The sequence below is a fragment of the Felis catus genome, chromosome A1, assembly GCF_018350175.1.
Source record: "Felis catus isolate Fca126 chromosome A1, F.catus_Fca126_mat1.0, whole genome shotgun sequence".
NCBI lineage: Eukaryota > Metazoa > Chordata > Mammalia > Carnivora > Felidae > Felis > Felis catus.
Window position 1 is genome coordinate 180,815,264 of NC_058368.1, and position 20,536 is coordinate 180,835,799.

Consider the following 20,536-nt stretch of genomic DNA (forward strand, 5'->3'; position numbering starts at 1 on the left):
CATTGTATTGAACTTGCCTCCTCCAAAACCTCCATTGAGAAGCCCTAATCCTTGGAGAAATGACAAATATATAAATGATTTACGGAAGGACTCTATAGATCAGATACAAATTCTAGGAAAGCTAACTTCAGAAAAATAGGAAGGTGACACACTTGGCTCTGCTGGTCCTCTCTCTACCAGATACTTGTCAAGATAACACTTGATTGCAAATGGTTTTGTAAAGTAACTCTCCTGGAAAATGAATTATTTTCATCAGCAGCTAGGAGACAGGAGATGGTTTCTGCACCATATGCCTTGTAATCACCAAAGGGAGAATCTTTGTGAGGAGCAAACACTCTGATGGATTTTGCCCTGTAAATGTAACAATTAGGGCAATAAATGTAGTCTTGTATGTATTCATTTATCAGACATCATGCCACCTTATTTTGTGTGTGGAAACCAGTGGAGGTCCATCCAAGGTGGTTCAGAATGTCCCATCTCACTGAAGCCCTAGACCTCTTGCAAGTTACTTTGCCCCTACACATCTAGATTGTGCATCTTTAAAAAGGTGGAAGTAATGGTCCCTTCCTGCCTCACTCTATTATTTCAGGCTCTAATGAGATAATGCAATAAAGAATGAATACCAGGTAGATACAAAGTGCATCGTAAAAACTGGTGATGAATGGTGATGGTGGTCCTCTTCCTTCCTTCCTCTCCTCCTCCACTTTCTACAATGGCTAGTACATTTCTCCTTCCCTTTCTCCTCATCCTTCTCCTTCATCTAGTCCCCTCTATGTAGCCTTTATGTCCAGAAACTCTTTTTCAAACAAAAGACTGTTAATGTAAAAGAAGGTTGACTAACGCCCAAAAAACTCTGTGACAGAAGGAAAAAAAAAAAGACAGAAAGTCTTCTACAGCCTTAAAGATCACCACCAACTATGAAAATATCCTGAATTAAGCCATGTGGACCAGTCTGCTTTCAGCCTAGAAACCTTTTGACAGAGGTTTATTAGTGCAGTTATTTTTAAATGCTTATTTTTGAGAGACAGAGAGCGAGAGAAGGAGACAAGAGAACCCAAAGCACGCTTCATGCCATCAGAGGAGAGCCTGACACGAGGCTCCAACCCACAAACCGTGAGATCATGAGCAGAGCCAAAGTTGGATGCTTAACCAACTGAGCCACCCAGGTGCCCATATTAGTGCAGATGTTTAAATATATCTATTGTATGTAATATACACATATAATTTCTACTGACTTTCATATTTTAAGCCTCACAGATTAAGAATGTAGGCATCATTAAAAATAACCTATATCATCAGAGAATAAAATTTATTACAGTTTAGAGTGACCACAGTGACAATGGTGCACAAGTTATTCAAGATCTTAAAAAATAGTAAAAGAATATTATAGGTACGAAATGACAGAAATGCTATGGCTTGCATAGTCGCTTCCAGCAGTGTGCAGAGAATTCACTTGCCATTACAGATTCCTTTTGTTTTTCCTCAAACCTAGCTTATTAACATTTAAAAACTTAAGTGAGAACTGTTTATTTATTTATTTTTTTGAGAGAGAGAGAGAGAGAGAGAGAGAGAGAATGAGAGGGGGAGGGGCAGAGAGAGAGGGAGAGAGATAATTCCAAGTAGGCTCTGTGCTTTCAGTGCTGAGCCTCACACAGGGCTCAAACTCACACTGTGAGATCATGACCTGAGCCAAAACCAAAAGTGGGACACTGAACAGACTGAGCCACTCAGGTGGCCCTAAGTGAGAACTTTTTCAAGGGTCAGCATGAATTATCGTCTTTCTCTGTTTCGTTTTCATGGTTCTTTTTGGCAAGGAAACGATAATAACTGGAGCATACAAACCATGACAGGGTCTGGGGTTGGGGTGCAACAGCGTTCCCCCATCTAGCAGCCCACCCACAGCCTTCACAGTCATTCCTTCCCAGCCCATCGCACTGTGACCCACACACCTTGTCTCAGGGCATTAAGGTGGGCGTGGTTTTGGAGGACCAAAAGGGGAGGCAAGAAAGGGACAGAAGAAAAGGCAAAACACACAAAGCCAGACGTGGAGATCACTTTGAAACTCTTCCCTCCAACCTAAGTGCTGCCCCTTTTCTCTTGTTTGTTTTTGTACATTCTTGTTTGCCCCTCAGGCATCAAGCTGTTAGTGTGTACAGGAGGGATTAAAGTCAGACGGCATGTTGGATGAAATATAAATTAAAATTATACTTCTGTCAGTCTGGAATCAGGGATTGTTTCTCAAGGTCTCCCCAAACACTTAATTTCAAATGAGTCTTCATTTATTACTTCAGGAAAGGCCAAATGCATAATTTATCAGCAGCTTTCAGTCAATATACCCTTATAAGCATGTTTCCCATGAGCCTTTGAGTAAAAATATGTTATGCTAATTCTATTAGTTGGGTACACAAGATCTGTCTAAGAGAGTAAACAAGCATTAAAAGGAGACACATGTGAACAAAGAAATACCTATCAGCCTATCATCCAGAGTCAAATTACCAAGGGAACAACAAAGAGGTGGTATACTTGTCCTGTTATTTACACCAGGACCGTCTCCCCGACAAGAATCCTGAACCATCTAGGGGACTCTGTGCACATGACTCAGGTGGGGCAACAGGTGTGACCGGCGATGGGGACTTACCTAGTCTCCAGTGGCACGTTGCTGTTTAGCACCCAGCTGTCCTGGAGCTGAACGGACTCCGGTGTGGTGGCCAGGTCATTGGGTGCAGGAGCTGGGGCGTGGATCTGGCTCCGCCGGTTGGTCAGTGAGTTCCTGTTGAGGGAGTTGGCAGACGAGTGGTGATGGGACAGAGTGTGGTTGTGAGGGGGAGGCAGAGGGGGCCTCAGAGTCGATTGGCTGTGGTGGTTTGGAGGACCTGCAAAGAGAAGAAGGAGAAATGGCCATCAGTGGCTGCAGGCTGTAGCCCCAGACACTGTGCAAACCTGAGGAACAAAGCCTAGAATCAAAGTCTTTAGGTTGGTAATTGCTAAAAGTCACAAACAAGAGAGAGAGAGAAAGAGAAAGACGGCATAAAGCGTTCCAGGGTTGGTTACTAACAAATAACATACTTTGATTTGCTTTCTTCTGTAGGTCTCAAAGGAAGAAGGAGGAACTAAATTAGTAAAACCAGGCTGGAGCATATTAATCTTGAATATGTTGATCTTAAAGTGGAAGTGACACAGACCTGACAGGGCTGGTCACTGATGTAACAAGTCCCTGTACCATTTCCCGGTAAACCAGTACATTGCATGCTTTATAAACCAGTACATGCATTCTTTATAAACATTTTCTTTTTCTGAAAGGCAATGAGAATATGGTACACTCTAAGTCAGAGAGTAGCATATTTAAATACCTGTAGCAGGTAAGCAGGGAAGTCAAGTGGGCCAGTTGTGGACTGAGGTGATTTGGAAAGGGTAGGAAGCACCCCTCACTCAGATCCAGGCCCATGTGGCCATGTGGGGATAAGGGCCCAATGCAGCCAAGTCTTCTAGTTTTTCTAGGAAAGCTGAAGATCTGGACTTTTAGATAAAATTTCCTGTTTCTTAAAAATGTTGATGATTTTTTAAAAAGTGTATTTGTTTTAGGTGTTATGTATAGATGTATGCTTTTTTTTTTTTCATGAGAGTCAAGAAAATACCTGTGAGCCTGCTCAGACATCAGGGTTGATGTTTTCAAACCTTGACCCTTACTCCAAATTGCATCCTCTTTTCTCATCTTGAAATCCTCTATCCTCATAGGAAAAATGCATAAAAGAGAACTATACCTCTGTGTGTATCTCCTTTGTAAATATGACCACAGATGACAACTCCACACAGGGTTTTCCTAGCAACCCACTCTCAATCTACAAAATGAAATATTTTAAGCATAATGAAAACGAAAGTAGTTCACTATGCAATGTAAGCCTATAATTTGGTTTTAATGGCTGCTGAAACATGACTTTTAATTTGTGTCCTTTTTTGAAGCCTCCAGTCGAGGTTGGCAGCTCACCAGGTGACTGCCAAGCCTTGTCATTTTGGCCCCTGCCAACTTTTAAAATCCTCAGCCCCTGCTGTCCTGGCTTTAAGAAGTTGGCTCACATCATTTAAACAAGCAATTTGACACAAATTTCAACTACTTGTCTCCTTATGTGGCCAGGCTACATCTCCAAAAGGTGTAATCTACATTCCGTAGCTCCTGTGAAGCCTGCAGAAATATTCTGAAAGAAAGACAACATGTCAAGAAGATGCTAGGTTTGGAGAGCATCATGACCAAGGAAAACAAGAAGGAAAAATAACAGACACAAGTGGTTCCCCGAAGTTTCTATCTCTGGGCTGAAATTACTTGGGGGATTTTTTTTTTTTTTGGTCTCCAGAAAAAGACAACTAAAACTAAACCCCAGTGGGAAATGCCACCATACAGTTGTACAGGTTTTAAATCGCATCCTCCAAATGAACCTGCAATTCGTATTTTACATCAGGCACCAGTGACATTTTAAATATATCTTTGAGGGAGTTTCGTAGCTGTAGCAGGCTGTTACATTTTCTGGCTTTGTTGTCTGTCTAGTAATGTATTATTATATACTTATTTAGCGTTTGTCTGTCTCATATTAGTGGGAAGAGGTGAGAAAAGGGGATGAAATGATTTCATAATGATCCTTCAGAGTTGCTATCCAAGCCCCTCACACAGGGTTAATAAATTTTCATGCTTTCCTTTCCCCTCCCTCAACTCCTATCCAAGTGGTGTCATTATTCTCCATTAGTGAAGTAATCTTGAGACTTGCCTCAGGAAGATGAGATGAATCAGTGTACAAGTGAGAACCCACCCTCCTCGGTCCCAAGCCCCAACTTCCCATTTCCCTTGGCCCCTGGCCCCACCTCCAGCACTCCAGACCACACACTCTCCCAAAGTACAAAGAGGCCATGTGAGGCATTTAATTCACTAAATGAGATACCAGAACTCTCCTGCTTCCTGTCTATTCATCCTGAGCTAAGGTTTCTGAGCCTGCTTCAACTTGTGTGGCCCTTCTTTGTCCATCTGTGTTCTGTGTGGGTGAAATTCCTGTGGTTTTCCCTTTTGCTGATGCTATACAGGGGTGCTGCTAAGGGGGAAAGGGAACCACGGACCCAGGTGCTATGTGGCATGTTTTCTATAAAACGAAGGATGAGCTTTCAGGTTAATTGCAAGAGATGTCAAGCTCCCTTTCCATTCTTTTTTTTAAAGTTTATTTATTTTGAGAGACTGCACCAGCATGAGTGGGGTAGGAGGAGAGAGAAAGGAGAGAGAGAATCCCAAGCAGGCCCCACACTCAGCGTGGAGTGTGATGCGGGGCTCAATCCCACAAACCGTGAAATCATGACCTGAGCCGAAATCAAGAGTTGGAGGCTTAGCTAACTGAGCCACACAGGCTCCCCCAGCTCTTTTTCCATTTCTACTAAATAGAAGGCCCAGAGCTTCATGGAGGAGATGAAAGAATACATAGTGTTCTTCTCACACTGCCCTCCTGTACAGCAGTATGTTATTTCACTGCGAATAAATCAAATTATTGATGGCAACAACAAAAACCATCCAGCATCCTCAGTATTAGATGGTTTCCTCATTACTACTGTTCATTTCCACTGTGACACTGATTATATTTTCTCCTTTATCTATCCATCCAACAATCGTATTTTTCAACTATGTACAAGAAAAAGAAAAGACGATTAGAATACTGAGTGGGAAGAGCTACCACTGGGGAATATACAGAGAGACATGGAAGAGGCACTTGGCCACTGGTTAGGAGAGGAAATCTAAAGGACTGGGTTCAAGGGTTGGGTCTGTCCCTTTTAAATAACATGAACCTAGGCCTACAACTCCATTTCTGTAATTGTCTGAGTACTCACCCACCACTCCTGACAACAGCAGTAAGTGTGTGTGAGTCAACATGAAGGATGGAAAGGAGGAGGAATGCACAGTGCCACATATGCCACCACATATGCCACCTAAGGTAAGGTCCCCAACCATGTGCATGGAACACTGCTTGCTTCTTTCAGGAATAAAAGCATGGATAAGACACAACTGTGGCTCTCAAGGAGCCCAGATTCAAGTATAGCAGCCCCCAAGCTGGATATGACCAAAGATTCCGAGTCAAGATTTTGTATAGTGTTCTAGATCGCTGACTTCTCTTGAAAACAAAAACAGAATAAAAACACCGAGTCTATTCCCTCATGGTAACAACAGGATATAGCTGAGTGCTTTTGGGTGGTTTTCTGCTTTGCCATTAACCCTAACAATCCCAGTTTATTTTAATCTGACCGGGTGTAAGCATTTATGTTGCCACTGGTAGGCATTTAGGTCTCACCCATGGTACCTTAGCATTCTGGGTAGGTCACTTATCTCTCATATAACAACACCCCTGCTACAATCACTCATTTCAAGCACTTTTTGTGTTTCCCGGTTTTCATTAGTCATCCAATGAGCTTGCTGGATGTGAAGGTTTTCCATTTCAAAAATGCGAACAATGGCCAGCAACACGCCTTACTGCTTTCCAGGAAGCCAAATTACATGAAAAAGGCCTTCTCCAAGGCAACTAATGTCTTCAATGTATGCTGAAACAGAAATGATTAACAGCTTGATGAAGGAACCTCAACGTCCACTCTGAGTTCTACACATTTATTGGGTTTAATTAATGTGCATATTAATGGCTCTTCTATTACATAAATAGGAAATCACATAATAATGCAATTGAGCCACAAATAACTATGTAACATAAATGCTTACATAGTATCAACTTAATAAGTATGCTATTAGCAGGCAAAAGGCAACTGTCATTAAAATCACAGTGCTAGCCTATTATAGTACACCTGATTTATCTGGAGTACCTAGAATTTATTTTTAGGTACTGTGTGGCTTTTAGTCCTAGGAAGGAGGAATTGCACATTTATTCTTTGTGAAAAGCTAGGGCAGGACAGGTAGGACTCCTGGCAAGGGTAAGTGAATTTAGAGAGAGGCTGCTGCCTGTGTATTTAAAACCTAAGTGCTTCAATTGTCCTGTTTGCTTGTTTGGTCTTATTTGCTGGAAAAATCTATGCTTAGATTTGTTGATGCCAGAAATCTTGATCCTTACAGGGATGCCATTCCCATATTCTGTCCTTCCTAAATGCCAATTGGTTGACAGTGGAGTCATAAGAAAAATAAAGTAGTTCTTTGTTGTTGGGTCTAACAAGGTTAGCCATGGGGCCTGCAAAATCCTGGAGTATCAGCTCTTGTGTTGACTAGACTAGCAGAACTCAAACAGCGTGTGGAAACAACCAACACCCACATTGTATATATATAATATATATATAAAGGATTTTCTTTGGAGCGAAGGAAGTAAATTCTTAATAATTGGCTATTGTTGTACTCTTCCTAAATAAACAGATGGGGGAGGTATTTAGGCTAGGTCTACCCTTGCCAAGGTGGGTGGGTGTAGAGGAGAGTAGGCAGGCAGGGATAGACTAAGATAGCTTTGTTTTGCTCTGTAGTCCACACTATTTTTTTTTTCCTGGTGATTAAAATGATAAAATGTATGAACAAAAAAATTGTAAGTATAGGCCTGCCTAACTGCCAATAATTCACTCTTTTTGGAGATTGCATGCCAACTGTTGGTCTTTAAAAACTTCAACCCCTTGGACCCTGAGATGATGAATTAACCACAAACTCTCTGCCTCCTCCTACTGAACTATGTCATTGGGGCAAGTTACATCTTGAGAGCAATTTGAAGATGCTAGAAGTGATGCTGGTGTTGGCAGAGATTTTGGACTCTCTGGTTAGGGAAAATTGGCACCAGGACATGCTGTACAGATCTGACCTCAAATGGGAGGCAGAGGGGAATCAGAGGGAAGATTTTCAAGAATAACAGCCTCTAGTTAGAACTGGGAGTCTGCTGCAGATAACCAGCTTTGTGGTTGGGTTTGAACCCCTGCTTGGCCACACTTACTTGCAGTATGACTACTGGAAAGTTATGTATTTGTTTCTTTGTTTCTTCATCTGTAAAATGGGTAATTTTACTTCTCTCATATAGTTGTTAGGAACATCAAATGAGAATACATCTATAAAAAGCCTACCATGATTCTTGGCACATATTAAGTATTAACAAATGTTATTAGTATATATTATGTGTTATAATTAATAATACTGATCATAGCAATAACAGCAATAGCAACTTTACCTCGTGAGGAACTCTAGCTTTCCTGCCTCTTTTGAGTGGTCGCTTTTAAATCAACATATGTTTAAATTAATATATAAAGGCAAAATCACCAAACTCAGACCTCTTCCAGCTTCAAATGCTGTCTACAGAAGGGCATTGTGACTAAGCGACATGACACAGGCATTAACACGCACAATCTCTAGAGCATTGCTCTAAGAGCTTCCAGAAATGGAACGTGGGATTCAGAAGCGTTCCATTTCTATAAACAAACTATTGATGTTAATGACAGCAAAATAACACCGACAATAGCTGCTAGGAGTCAAGCTCTCCCTGTGTGTCCGGTCCTGTGCTAAGTGCTGTACATAAATTATTTCAATTTGTTACCACTGGATCTTATGGGGTAAGTTTTCTTCTCATTCCCATTCTACAGATCCAGCCAGTGAGGCTCAGAGAGGTTAAGCAAAGCCCCAAAGGTCATGTAACTTAGTAAGAGGAAGAGCTGCTTTTGGATCCCAGAGTTTCTTCCCCATTCTGTCATATGCAAAAAATCAGGAGGCCCAAAATGCACTCACACAGGGAGAGAACAGAGACCTCTGTCCTGGTTTATACAAATCACCCTGACAAATACAGAGGAAAAACTGGCTTAACTCACTTCTTTCCACATTTGCTTAAATGGCAGAACGAAAACTTACGAGGAATTGGAGGGAATTGCCCACCTCAAAGCTCTGCACCTCACAGTGCTGCTTGAATCAGGAGAAATAGGCCAGAACAGCCAAACTGCAGTGCAATCTCTTTTCTGTGCCTTCCCAAAAGGCCTTTCTCAAACTTCCTCCTCCACGTGCATCCTGGCTCCCATAACCAGTGGCATGAGGGATAAGCAGCAATTAAGTCTTTTGGAGACAGAAACAAGGGCACACTATGTCCCAGCTCATCCTTCCTGCTCTGACTGAAGGTACTTTGCCAACAGCCTGGGGGCAAGGGAGAGGGGTTGGGCGAGTCCAGATCCAGCCTCCTCCTGTGTTTAGAAAGAGGTGGAAAGAGATTTACTTGTGTCTAAGTACTGGACACTCGGGACATTCAGCTTGCTTGCTCCTTCCTTGTTGTAGCATCTACTGAATGATTTGTCCTCTCAAGAATAGACTTTTATTGTTACTGACCACTGGATGGTATTGCTGGCTTTGTAGGGCAGTGACTGATCTGCAGTGTTTCTCAGATGTGGTCACTACTGTAGCAAGCTGCAGCCCCTTCTCCACATTTCAGAATTGGGGGGGGAAGAGAAGAAAGGATGAAGGAATGAGCCAAGTTATAACCTCTTTCTCATCTCCCGGTGCTCAGCTACAGCTTTGACCAGTGCCTCTCGGCCTGGATCGCACAGTCCTGGATCAGGAGACTGTCCTTGATAGAAAGGCCCCATTTAGCCTGAGAGGAGCACCAGAGAAGGACAGGGCTGTGTTCACTCATAAAGAATGATTTGTAGTTCTCTTGCTTACACTACATATATGACCTCAGAGAAAAAGCATTCTGAGTGCATTCGCAACGACACACACACCAACACTGCATGGCAGAACCAAGGGAATTGCCGTCACCAAGAGCAATCCTTTGCAGGCTTAGAAACCAAAGTTTTGTCAGCTCTACCTACATTCATAAAAAATTAGGGTTTAGAGGGACATCGTAGGTCATCTAAGAACAATTGCGCCCGTTTAATAAGCACCAGCTGTGTGATAGGCCCTGTGTACATTTCACCTTATTTAAACTTATAATAACCTTCAGAGTGGATATTGTTCTCCATGATAAAGACAAAGAAATGGAGGTGCAGGGCGTTCAAAGATCTAAGTTTCTCTCCTTACATGTTGTATTTAACTGTAATACATCTGGGCCCCTCCTGAGTGCATGCTGGGCATGTCTCTTTCATACCCTAGATGCATGGTTTTATATCATTTTTGGACTCTCCTGTTTTTCCTGCTAGACTGTGAATTCCTTCAGCACAGGGCTATGGTGGCTAGCAGAGTAGTGCTGAATGAAGGAATGAATGAACGAACCAATGAACACATCATGTCTCCTGGGGTTATTTTGCAGAACCTCAGCAAGGAGGGGTCAGAGCAGATTTCTGCCTCTGTTCTTTGGACATTTCTAGGCTGCTAGCATCTGATGGGCCTTCCCTTATGCCCAAATCCTTATTACCCTCACAGGTCCTTCAACAGGGAGACAGCTGGACCCAGGGAGAAGGTGACTTTGTTCCTCTTTGTTCTTAGTTTTATTTTATTTTTTCCTGTTTCTGCCTGATCACCTATTCTCTCTTTTAAATAACAGATGTACAGGGGTGCCTGGGTGCCTCAGTCAGTTGAGCATTCAACTCCTGATTTTGGCTCAGGTCAGTCTCACAGTATTGTGGGTTTGAGCCCTGCATAGGGCTCTGCATGGAGCCTGCTTGAGATTCTCTCTCCACTTGCACTGTCTCTTGTCTCTCTCAAAATAAATAAATTTTAAATAATAGATTTACTGAGATATAATGAATTCAGCTTTAAAACATGTACACTTTAGTGCTTTCTTTTACTATATTCACTGAGATATACAACCATCAGTACTGTCTGATCTTAGAGCATTTTCATTGCCCCCCACTAGGAAACCTCATAGTGTTTAGCAGTCCCTTCCCAGTTCCCCCAACCCCTGGCAAATATCAATCTACTTTCTGCTTCTATGGGTTTGTCTATTCTGAGTACTTCATATAAATGGTGATTCCCTCTGTTTTTCAGAACCGCAATGTCTGTCTGTTGCAGAGGCCCATTGGAACCAATCAAAGTTAGATCTCAGATGGGGCATACTTCATACTACTTAAAAATATCTTTTCCTGGCAACCTGAAGCTGGTGTTCACAGGAGCTTGTTGGCTGAGACCCTACTGCTGTTGATATTTTTCAGAAGGAGATTGTTAGATATGACCAATTGAGAGCCAATTGTATACTTGAGGGTCCGAGGGGGATCCTGGAATTTGTTCTACTGCTTCAGGCATGGCTGTAATCACTGCAGACAGCCATTCCTGCTCAACTAAAACACAAACACGCGCAGGCGGGACTCAGGGTGGAGGGTGGAGGAAAAAAGAAGCAGGGAACTCTTGAATTGGGTGCCCAACCAGTAGCTGTACTTGAATGATGACCTTAATACCATTTGTAGAGGACCATCCTGCCCACGTGGGCAGGTTCTCACATATGATGGGGCAGAAAGGGATTTTAATCACAGGTGCCACATCATTATACCATACCCCTATGCTCATTCTTTGTGTTCTTCAATCATCTGGAAGGTATCACTTGAGATCAATGTCAACTCTATTAGCTACTTTCTAAGTGACAAAGACAAAAAAAAAAAAAAAGACCACTTGAAATACTTGAGAGGAACCATCCTAAAGAGAAGATTTTATTGCAAAGTTATGTCTGAGCAGTGCCTATCTGAGCATTTCAATAAATCTACATTACCCTAGGTATTTTGGCATCCTCTGGGAGAGGAAAGCCTATCAGTAGAAAGTAATGATTTTGGGTTTTTCAATTGCCCTAAGGATCTTGACAATGCTATTAAGACCCATGCTTTCCCTGTCGAGAAGTTTAGGAGTGAAATTATTAATATGCCCAGACGTTATGTTGATTGTTGCACTGTAGCAGAAAATACTCTCTCTGTTATTTGAGCTGCATTATCACTTTCCCAAGCAGAGAATTGCATCAAAAATTTAAACTCCTCTCATTCCAGCTCATCGCATAGCTTTTCAAGGTCTTATTGTAAAATAGTCTGGGCAAAATTTGGATATTTCCCTACCCATGAAAGATAATATGTTTTTCACAGCCCAGACTATTATTATTTTTTTTTTTGAAAAATAAAAATCACAAGTGGAATTTTCTTCTATCACGATGCCATTCTTTAGCTCTTTAACCAGGTTTTTGTCGGGGTATATTTCATTTTCTTTTCCTTTGGATGGTCACAATGTTTTCCCCTGATCACAGGGAGAAGATCAAAACAAAGATAAAATATGATTTTGATTTTAGGTTGAGCGTCTGATGAACAGAACGACGGAGACAAGCTCTGATCTACACCATTCATTAATATCAAGAATGACTGAAGCACACTAGTTAAATGGCAAGGACAGGATAAAGGTTCTTGGAGCATTTTCACTACAAAGCTCAGCAGAATTATTTACTATCTGGGTGACCTTTTCCCCAAATCTCTCATGGTACACACCTTATAGGGCAAGGGAACTAAAGTTTCTCCATACTATATAAACAGAAGTCAGCTGAATGTCAGACCTTGAACTGCATCTGGTTTCATGTCAAGTGACAGCTGATGTAATGGGATGTATAGGGCATACTGCTGGAGAGATTTTCAGGATATTCTTTCTGCCTTCAAAATATACAAACACACACACACTACAGCAAGGAATTACTAAAGAAAAATATCTGAGAGCTTCCTAAAGAAACATCTCCTCCCAGGGTTACCTGGTGTAGATACTGTCAGAGAGACTGCCCTCTGGGTTTTATTCACAACTGTTCAGTGGTTTCTTTCAAAGTCAAAATTGTTTTGCTTTCCCAATTAAAGTGGATGAGACAGTGCTCACAGCCTTTTCTATCATGTAGCATGGATGATGAGTAGGAATACCCAGGGCTGAACAGAGAAAGATGAGGAAGTCCACCTCCACCCCACCCAAGAGTCCCAGGATACAAACAACTTTCAGAAAAAAACTGGGACCAGTAGGATACCAGCGTGCTCTGCAGATCTTAGTTCTGTGGGGAAAGAGGAGGCAATGGAATCACCGTCTCCCACTGCCCCCTCCCACCCTGGGAAACAAGGGTTTCTTCCTAGCCATGGCTCGTAACGTGATTTTCAGGGCTTTCTCAGTCTTTTTGATACTCATCTCTCCAGTTTCGCCTGAGGGACTTCTGGAGTTAGACAATCAGAGTTATGAAGCACTTCACGTGTCTGTGCCTCTGTTTCCCCGTTCAAAAAAGGGGGCAAATACCATTCCTACTTGGTCAAAAGTTAAAGGAGAAAGAACATTTTAAGTTAAAGTGCTTGGAAAATGCATGACAAATAGGAAGTACTTAAGAAATGTCAGGATTTATTTATCTTTCCCTGAACAGGCTAATTCTTTCTTGAGGCTGTGGAGAGAGGAGTGAAATAGACCCTGTGATTCAAAGATTATTATTGTAATGACTTGGAAAACTTCCTGTTGCCAGATATTTTTAAGGTAAATAGCACCATTAAGAATTAAGGATCTCTTTTCATTCTTAGGAGTTATAGAAACTCTAGGTCTCACAGACTACCAAAATAATCAGTGCTCTTGATTTCCACCTTTTGCAACTTAAACACTTGGAAATAAAACCACCTGGTGGTAGACAATATGAAGGGCCCTACATCAGCTTACCTTGTATAAATTCTCTTATTCCCTATGGAAATGAGCATAAGGAAGGCCCAGGTTTTCTTGAATCTTGGTGTTTCTATTTAGCACCAGCTCCCATTGCCCATGAAAAGCTCATGATAAAATCAAGATTTTCTTTGTTATTGTTATTGTTGTTTTTGTTTTGCTCATGCTCATCTATGACCCATGCAGTTTGCTCTATCATGCAATTCACCACTGAACAACTCGCGCAGGTCCTGAGTTATTCATCACATTTAGATGGTTTAAGTCATGAATTAGCAATTTGTTTCTCAGGGCTTCTTGGGTTACAGAAACTCTTTAGTATTTATCATCTCAAATGGGATCATTCTTAATCCCATAATGCAGAGAGTGAGTAATCTCTCTCGTGAAATATCAGATTTGGAGGAGAAAATAATTTCCATTTCTAACACTTCTTATCTTTCTAACACATTTTAATAGTGTGGTCTGGGAAGGCTTCTCAATAAGATGATATTTGATCAGAGACCTGAAGGAAATAGGGAGAGAGCCACCGCAATGTCTGGGGGAACAACATTTCAGGTAGAGGGAAAAGGAAGAACAGAGACATTTTAAATGTGGGATGTGCATAGGGATTGGCCAGAATACCAGCTGAGGTTTGTCTCCTCCATTAAGCTTCAAGCTTACTTCTCAAAGTAAACAATGAAGTAAGTAGGAAAGGTCCTGATCCTCACTGGCCTCTGATATGGGACTGAGCCAGGCAGGCTTCTGCCTCAGGCCCTTTGCAGTTGGCTTATATTTGGCCTGGGGATACAGATAACTGACTGGCTCACTCAAAGTGGCTCACTCCCTTAAGGTTGGAATGTCTCAGTTCAAATCTCCCCTTTAAGACACGCCTTTTCAGGCAACCTCAGCAGTCATATCCTCTTTTCTATGGTGTTTCTCTAAACCACATATCATCACATTTTTTCCGCCTAGTAATTGTCTTTCTGCACTAGAAATTAAGTACCTTGAAAGCAAGAATGTTATTTTATTTTCTACTTGATCCCTGGCACCTCGAACACTTAGTAGGCACAATAAAGAACTTCTGAATTAATCAAATAATTAATACATATGGCAAGAGCAAAGGAATCAAAAGGAGAGTCCAAATTCCGACAGAAATGAAGGTCTTGCAAAGGGGCTGCTGCATGGTGTCATCTGAGACAAATCTCAAATGCTTGAACTTGACTAAAGTTCAAGAAAAAAATTATTGCAGGCATCCTTGCCAAAACACAGTTCTATATCACGCAAACTGTAGCAATTTTTTCTCTTCCTGCAGTAATCCAAACATGACAACAAATGCCTTACAAGCAGAAATCCCCATGGAACTAATGATGGCAGAGGCCTCTGACACACCCCAAGTGGGAATAGACACATTTCACTTCTAAACTCCGACTAACAGGATCTCCTGTGGCTCTCCGTGCCACTTGAAAATGTTCGCTTTCCATCACAAATTTATTGTATTAAAGGATCTTTGCTACAGGCCAGTGGCTTACCTGAACAGGGTGAATCCTAATTCATCCATATGCTTGGTGGTAGGAGAAGCCAACTGGATGTGGCAAGGACAAAGGGTATGCCGTAAAGGGTTTACAAGTCAAAAGCAGGATACATGGAGTTCTTCCTCCTTCAGGAAGCCCTTTCAGATTGCACCAGATCAAGTCCAAAGTCTTCCTGTGTGCTGACCTATGTAAGATATTTTATGATTGCCCCGTTCTGGAATTAACATTGGAACCGACACTGGCACATTATATACTGTATGACTCCATTTGGCCATATTTAGCCTATTAGATCTTTATTAACTTTTCTAACCTGTACATGGAATAGAATTGGAAAGAGTTTTCATTCCAAGGATTTTCTTAGTAGGGAGTCCAGCTAGATTAGATGCAAGTAGCCACTTGGTAAAGTCTTTCACATTCTCAGGGAGAAACCCAAAGCGTGACGGTTCTCTCCACAAGATTCCTTTTGTTTTCTAATTAAGTTCTGACACAACTTAAGGAAGAGTGGCATATGAGCTATGCCCACTTGTGACAAAGCATTTTCAATTACTTCCTTGTTCATTCCTTCATTCACGTCTTCATGGGTTCATTCACCTGGCAATTCATTATTGAGCATCTATGCCGGGTCTGGTAGATTTTTGACATGGTAGATCTCTGGCCTCTAGGAAGGTAAACAGGTGGCAGATCTCCAGCCTCTGACCTTTTTGTTGAGCCTTAAAGATCCCACGGTAACTCTTCTATTTTTCTTCTGGTTGTTAACTACCCAAAGACTTCACTTTGTCACGAATGTTTTTATTCACATGTCAGCTTATGTGCAATAATTTTATAAGGGTCATTATGACATACTGCTCTGACAAGTCTTCGTATAGGCATATCATTCGACTCCACATGAACCCCTTCCCCCTGTCCCCCTGTCTTATTTCCCAAGATGAACTCACTCTTCGGTCAAGTCTACATCTTCCAATATACAAGATTTTGTGCTAGGGTACTGTTTAAAGGGTGCCCCATGGCATACAGAGAAATTCACAAGAATGTTAATTATTACCTGTGGAGAGAAACTATAACATTTTGATTCATTTGTGTTTTCAGTTGAATGTGGTATTTATCAACTCTCTTTTATGTTTAATTGTAGATAATATAGCATGGTGAATTGGAGCCCTCTATTACGCATATGGAATACACATGCTGTATTGCTTTCCTTGTAAGATTAAGACTCAGAATTCTTGCTGTGAATTTTCAGTTCCATCAGTAGGATCCATATGGACTTTGGAGTAGTCTTTGCACACAAAAAATAGAGTGAGACATCTAGATCCACGAAGTGAAAATAGAGATGGGATTAATGAAGTTTCACCACTTGAGTTTACTCCAATTGTCCCATCCCAATCTTTCTGCACATCTATAAATACCCTTAGCATCCTCACCCTCATTCTATGAATAACAGAAAAACCCATCATTTATAGATTTTTCTAATTAAAACGCATGTAGTCTAAACCAAAGAAGCCATAAACAGCATTGAGAAAAGTAGGCAAACACACTCCATGCTTTTTTTGTTGAGAAATTTTAGCACAAGTTCTTTTTAAGATTTTACTTTTTAGGCAATATTTACACCTAACATGGGGCTCGAACTCATAACCCCAAGATCAAGAGTTGCAGGCTCTAACAAAAGAGCCAGCCAGGTGCCCCATCTGACATAAAATTTAAGGGCTATCTCATTAAGGCACTAAACAAATAAATAAATAAATTACCTATTAAATCAACCAGAAGCAGCACAAGATAAAACAGAGTATTATGCTACAACATACTTTTCACAGACATAAAAGCTGATCAAAATACCATGACAGAAACTCTCATACATTGCCAGTGGGGATGTGAAATACACAGACATTCTGGAAAAGTCTGCCAGTTTCCTGTATTGTTACATTGACCACGAGATCTAATCATCTCAATTCTAGGTATTCACCCTACAGAAATGAAAATGTATCTTTATCTCAAAACCTATACATGGAAGTTTATAGCAGTTCTACTATGATCACCAAAACCTAGAAACAACCCAGATACTCTACAAGTGAATTAATAAAGTGGGGTAATCTGTATGACAGAATGCTACTCAGCAATAACAAGGGATCAACTATTGATACATGCAACAGCTTGGAAACATCTCAAAGGTACCATGCTGAATGGAAGAAGTCAGTTTCAAAATGTTATATACTGTGTAACTGCATTCACATGACATTCTCGAAAAGACAAAACTAGCGTGGCCTGGCTGGCTCAGTCGGTTTAAGCGTCTGACTCTTGATCTCGGCTCAGGTTGTAATCTCAAGGTTCGTGTGTTGGAGCCCCGCATCAGGCTCTGCACTATCATTGTGGAGCCTGCTTGAGATTCTTTATCTCTTTCTCTCCCCTCCCTCTCTCAAAATAAATAAACTTTAAAAAAGACAAAACTAGGGGGCGCCTGGGTGGTTCAGTCGGTTGAGGGTCTGAGTTGGGCTCAGGTCATGATCTTGCGTCGGGCTCTGTGCTGACAGCTCAGAGCCTACAGCCTGCTTCAGACTTTGTGTCTCCCTATCTCTGCCCCCGCCCTCCACTCATGCTTTGTCTCTGTCTCAAAAATAAATAAACATTAAAAAAATTTATAAAAATAAGACAAAACTATAGTGACTGAAAACAGATCGGTAACTGCCAGGATTTGGATTGGGAGAGGATGTAACTACAAAAGGGCAGCATGAGGGAGGTTTGTGAGGGGACAGAACTACTCCGCATCATGATAGTGGTGGTGGGGTTACACAAATCTATATGTGTCACAATTCATAAAATTCATAAAAGACAATTTTACTGCGTGCTACTTTAAAAGTATACAATAAAACAACAAAAAATTAAACATGTGGCTGAATGTTAAGAACAGGACATAAGGGTTCCTGCTGGCTCAGGCAGTTAAGTGTCTGACTTGGCTCAGGTCATGATCTCACAGTTTGCGAGTTCCAGCCCCCTGTCGGGCTCTCTGCGGTCAGTGCAGAGCACACTTCAGATCCTCTGTTCCCCTCTCTCTGCCCCTCTCCTACTTGTGTGTACTCTCTCTCTCCCAAATAAACATTAAAAAATAATAAAAAAAGAACAGGATAGAATATTTGATGTTGAAGGGGACAGACTTGTGGCAGAGTATGAGCCACTCCAGGTAGAGAAGCTGAGGCTATTCTCTGTAAAACAAAGGAGCCAACCAATGCCAAAACTTGGAAATCTGTTTCCAACATATATGTCACATCCTTAAAAATAAGATAAAAAAAAGCACCGTAGAAAAAACAAGAACAGGAGCACCTGGGTGGCTCAGTTGGTAGAGTGTCGGACTTCGGCTCAGGTCGCGATCTTGTGGTTTGTGGTTTCGAGCTCCACGTTGGGCTCTGTGCTAACAGCTCAGACCCTGGTGGAGTCTGCTTCAGATTCTGTGTCTTTCTCTATGCCCCTCCCCTGTTCACACTCTGACTCTCTCTCTCATCTGACTCTCTCTCAAAAATAAACATTAAAAAAAACAAGAAAAAAAAAAGAACAGAGTCAACATTGGTGTAAAACTTCTACTGTGTATCATGAATAGTTTTCGTACTTGAATTCATGTTAATACTGTTTGCTGAAGCTCGTGCTCCTACTGCAAGCTTTCCAAGAAACTATACTGTGTAAAAAGGAGAAAGAATGGCTTTGCTGCACAACACTGTCAGCTTCTCTACTGACACTCAGCACAATCTGTAACCTTGTAGAAACATTAACAGCACTACATTATTCATCACAATAAGATTATTAGTTGATGGGAAACAAATTACAGAGCTTCACAACCTGCTATACTTCCTGAATGCATACAAGGCAATTTTTCATGAATGGAAATTGCTACCCGGGAAGAGAAACTTGTGTTTGTCTTCTGATAGTTCCAACAGGAGAAGGGATCAATTCTGGTGTCAAAAAAGGCCAATGAAATAAAAGAAGAGAAAAAATTTAAACGGTATTTAGGAAGACCTCCTCAGGGCACTCACAGCTCAGCAACATGTCCAGTAAAGATACAGACTGTAAGCTTGGAGGAATGGAGAAAGCATACCTGTTTCGTTTAATGTGATGGCACAGCTCTGCATGTTGCCATGGATTTATTGGAAAAGCACCTTTAGAAATGTAGGAGACGCCAGCAGCACTGAATACAGGTCTGGCCATCTATGCAGCCATCGAAAATGGCTTGGCTTGTTCTGGTCCCTGTGCTACAAATGCCAGCAACTAGCAAATGCTCATCTCATCTTTTACACCTCACATCCTCCTGAAATGCCTTCCTGGCCACTCTCTTGCCCTGCAGGTGGAATGCACCCTTCTCTCTGTCATGACCTCTAGGTAGCACACATAGATGTGATTTTCCCACATGCTATTCCCTACTGTCCTTGTCCCCTCGCATCAGGGTCTGAGCCTCAGATCCAGGGTCTGTTGGATGATGGGGTGGAAGAGCAGGACTAACGGCTGGTTGGTAAACAGATAAATGAAAAGGGATATCAAGGTTTCCAATAGCAACAGCCTAACCTGGGGAAACAGGTGTGGTGTAATTAGCATAGGTCTGTGCAGCTCCAGCACCTGTGACCCACATCAGTCCTGTCCTTCAGAGCCCAGGAGGTTCCTAACTACTGGGGCTGGGACTAGCAGAAAGGAGGGGGGAAATGCAGGAAGATGACACTGCTCAGGCTCACAACAGGGACTGTGGCTTATGAGGTCTGGTCCCAGGAAGGGCATGAGGGCAAAGTGTGAGAAGTGAGAATTCTAACAAGGGTACTGTAGGCACTGACAAGTAACTCAGGATGTCCCGTTGCACCAGCTGCTCTTCTTTGCTCCTGTTACTCTCTCAGTTTATAGAGCATTGCATGTCTTATTTCCTTTTTTCTTCCCGGGCACACTGTTTCCCTTCCTCTGTCCTTGCCGCTTAGGTGTTCAGACACTTTCCACAAACACTCATGAGTACCCAGCTAAAATGCTATCTACTGCTTTGATACTTCCCACCCCTTTTCTTTGCTTCCAATCTCAGGGAAAATCAATAACAAATCCATTATTCTGCCTACCTGGACGATTCAAGGTAGAGCCACCTGCGCAACCGTCTGGCTGAACTTGCAGAAAGCTACGGCTCCTCAGTTGCTATAGCTGGCCCTGGAGCCAAGGACACAAATGCCAGGCCCTGGAAAGCTGCCGTGGCATGGGCTGGAGCTGAACTTCTCTCGTGGTGCAGACTGCGACCTGAATGAGGACAGCCTTGCAAGAGGGCAGGAAGGTGCCAGAGATATAGGCAAGCCCTGAATCAGAAAGGCGAGAGCTATCTTTGTCTTTCCTCTCAGGGATCACTCTGCCGGTCTGGTTAATACCCAAAGGCTCTTGACGCTTCTCAGTGCTCCAGCCAAACTCCCTTGTCCCAATTTCTTCCTCTGAACCAGCCCTTTCTCTGAGTTACATCAGTGGCTAGGCTTGTCATTAGTATGTGTTT

At 42.0% G+C, this 20,536-nt stretch overlaps 1 protein-coding gene across 17 annotated transcripts in view; it reads right to left on the reverse strand.

Moving 5' to 3' along the window:
* Positions 1 to 20,536, reverse strand: part of TENM2 (teneurin transmembrane protein 2) — a 2,391,334-nt gene that overhangs the window by 299,797 nt on the left and 2,071,001 nt on the right. For all 17 annotated transcript variants that reach the window (XM_045040340.1, XM_045040320.1, XM_045040321.1 and 14 more), the window contains one exon: positions 2,639 to 2,873. In XM_045040340.1, coding sequence (XP_044896275.1) covers positions 2,639 to 2,873 — 235 coding nt within the window. The remainder of the gene's footprint in view (positions 1 to 2,638; positions 2,874 to 20,536) is intronic.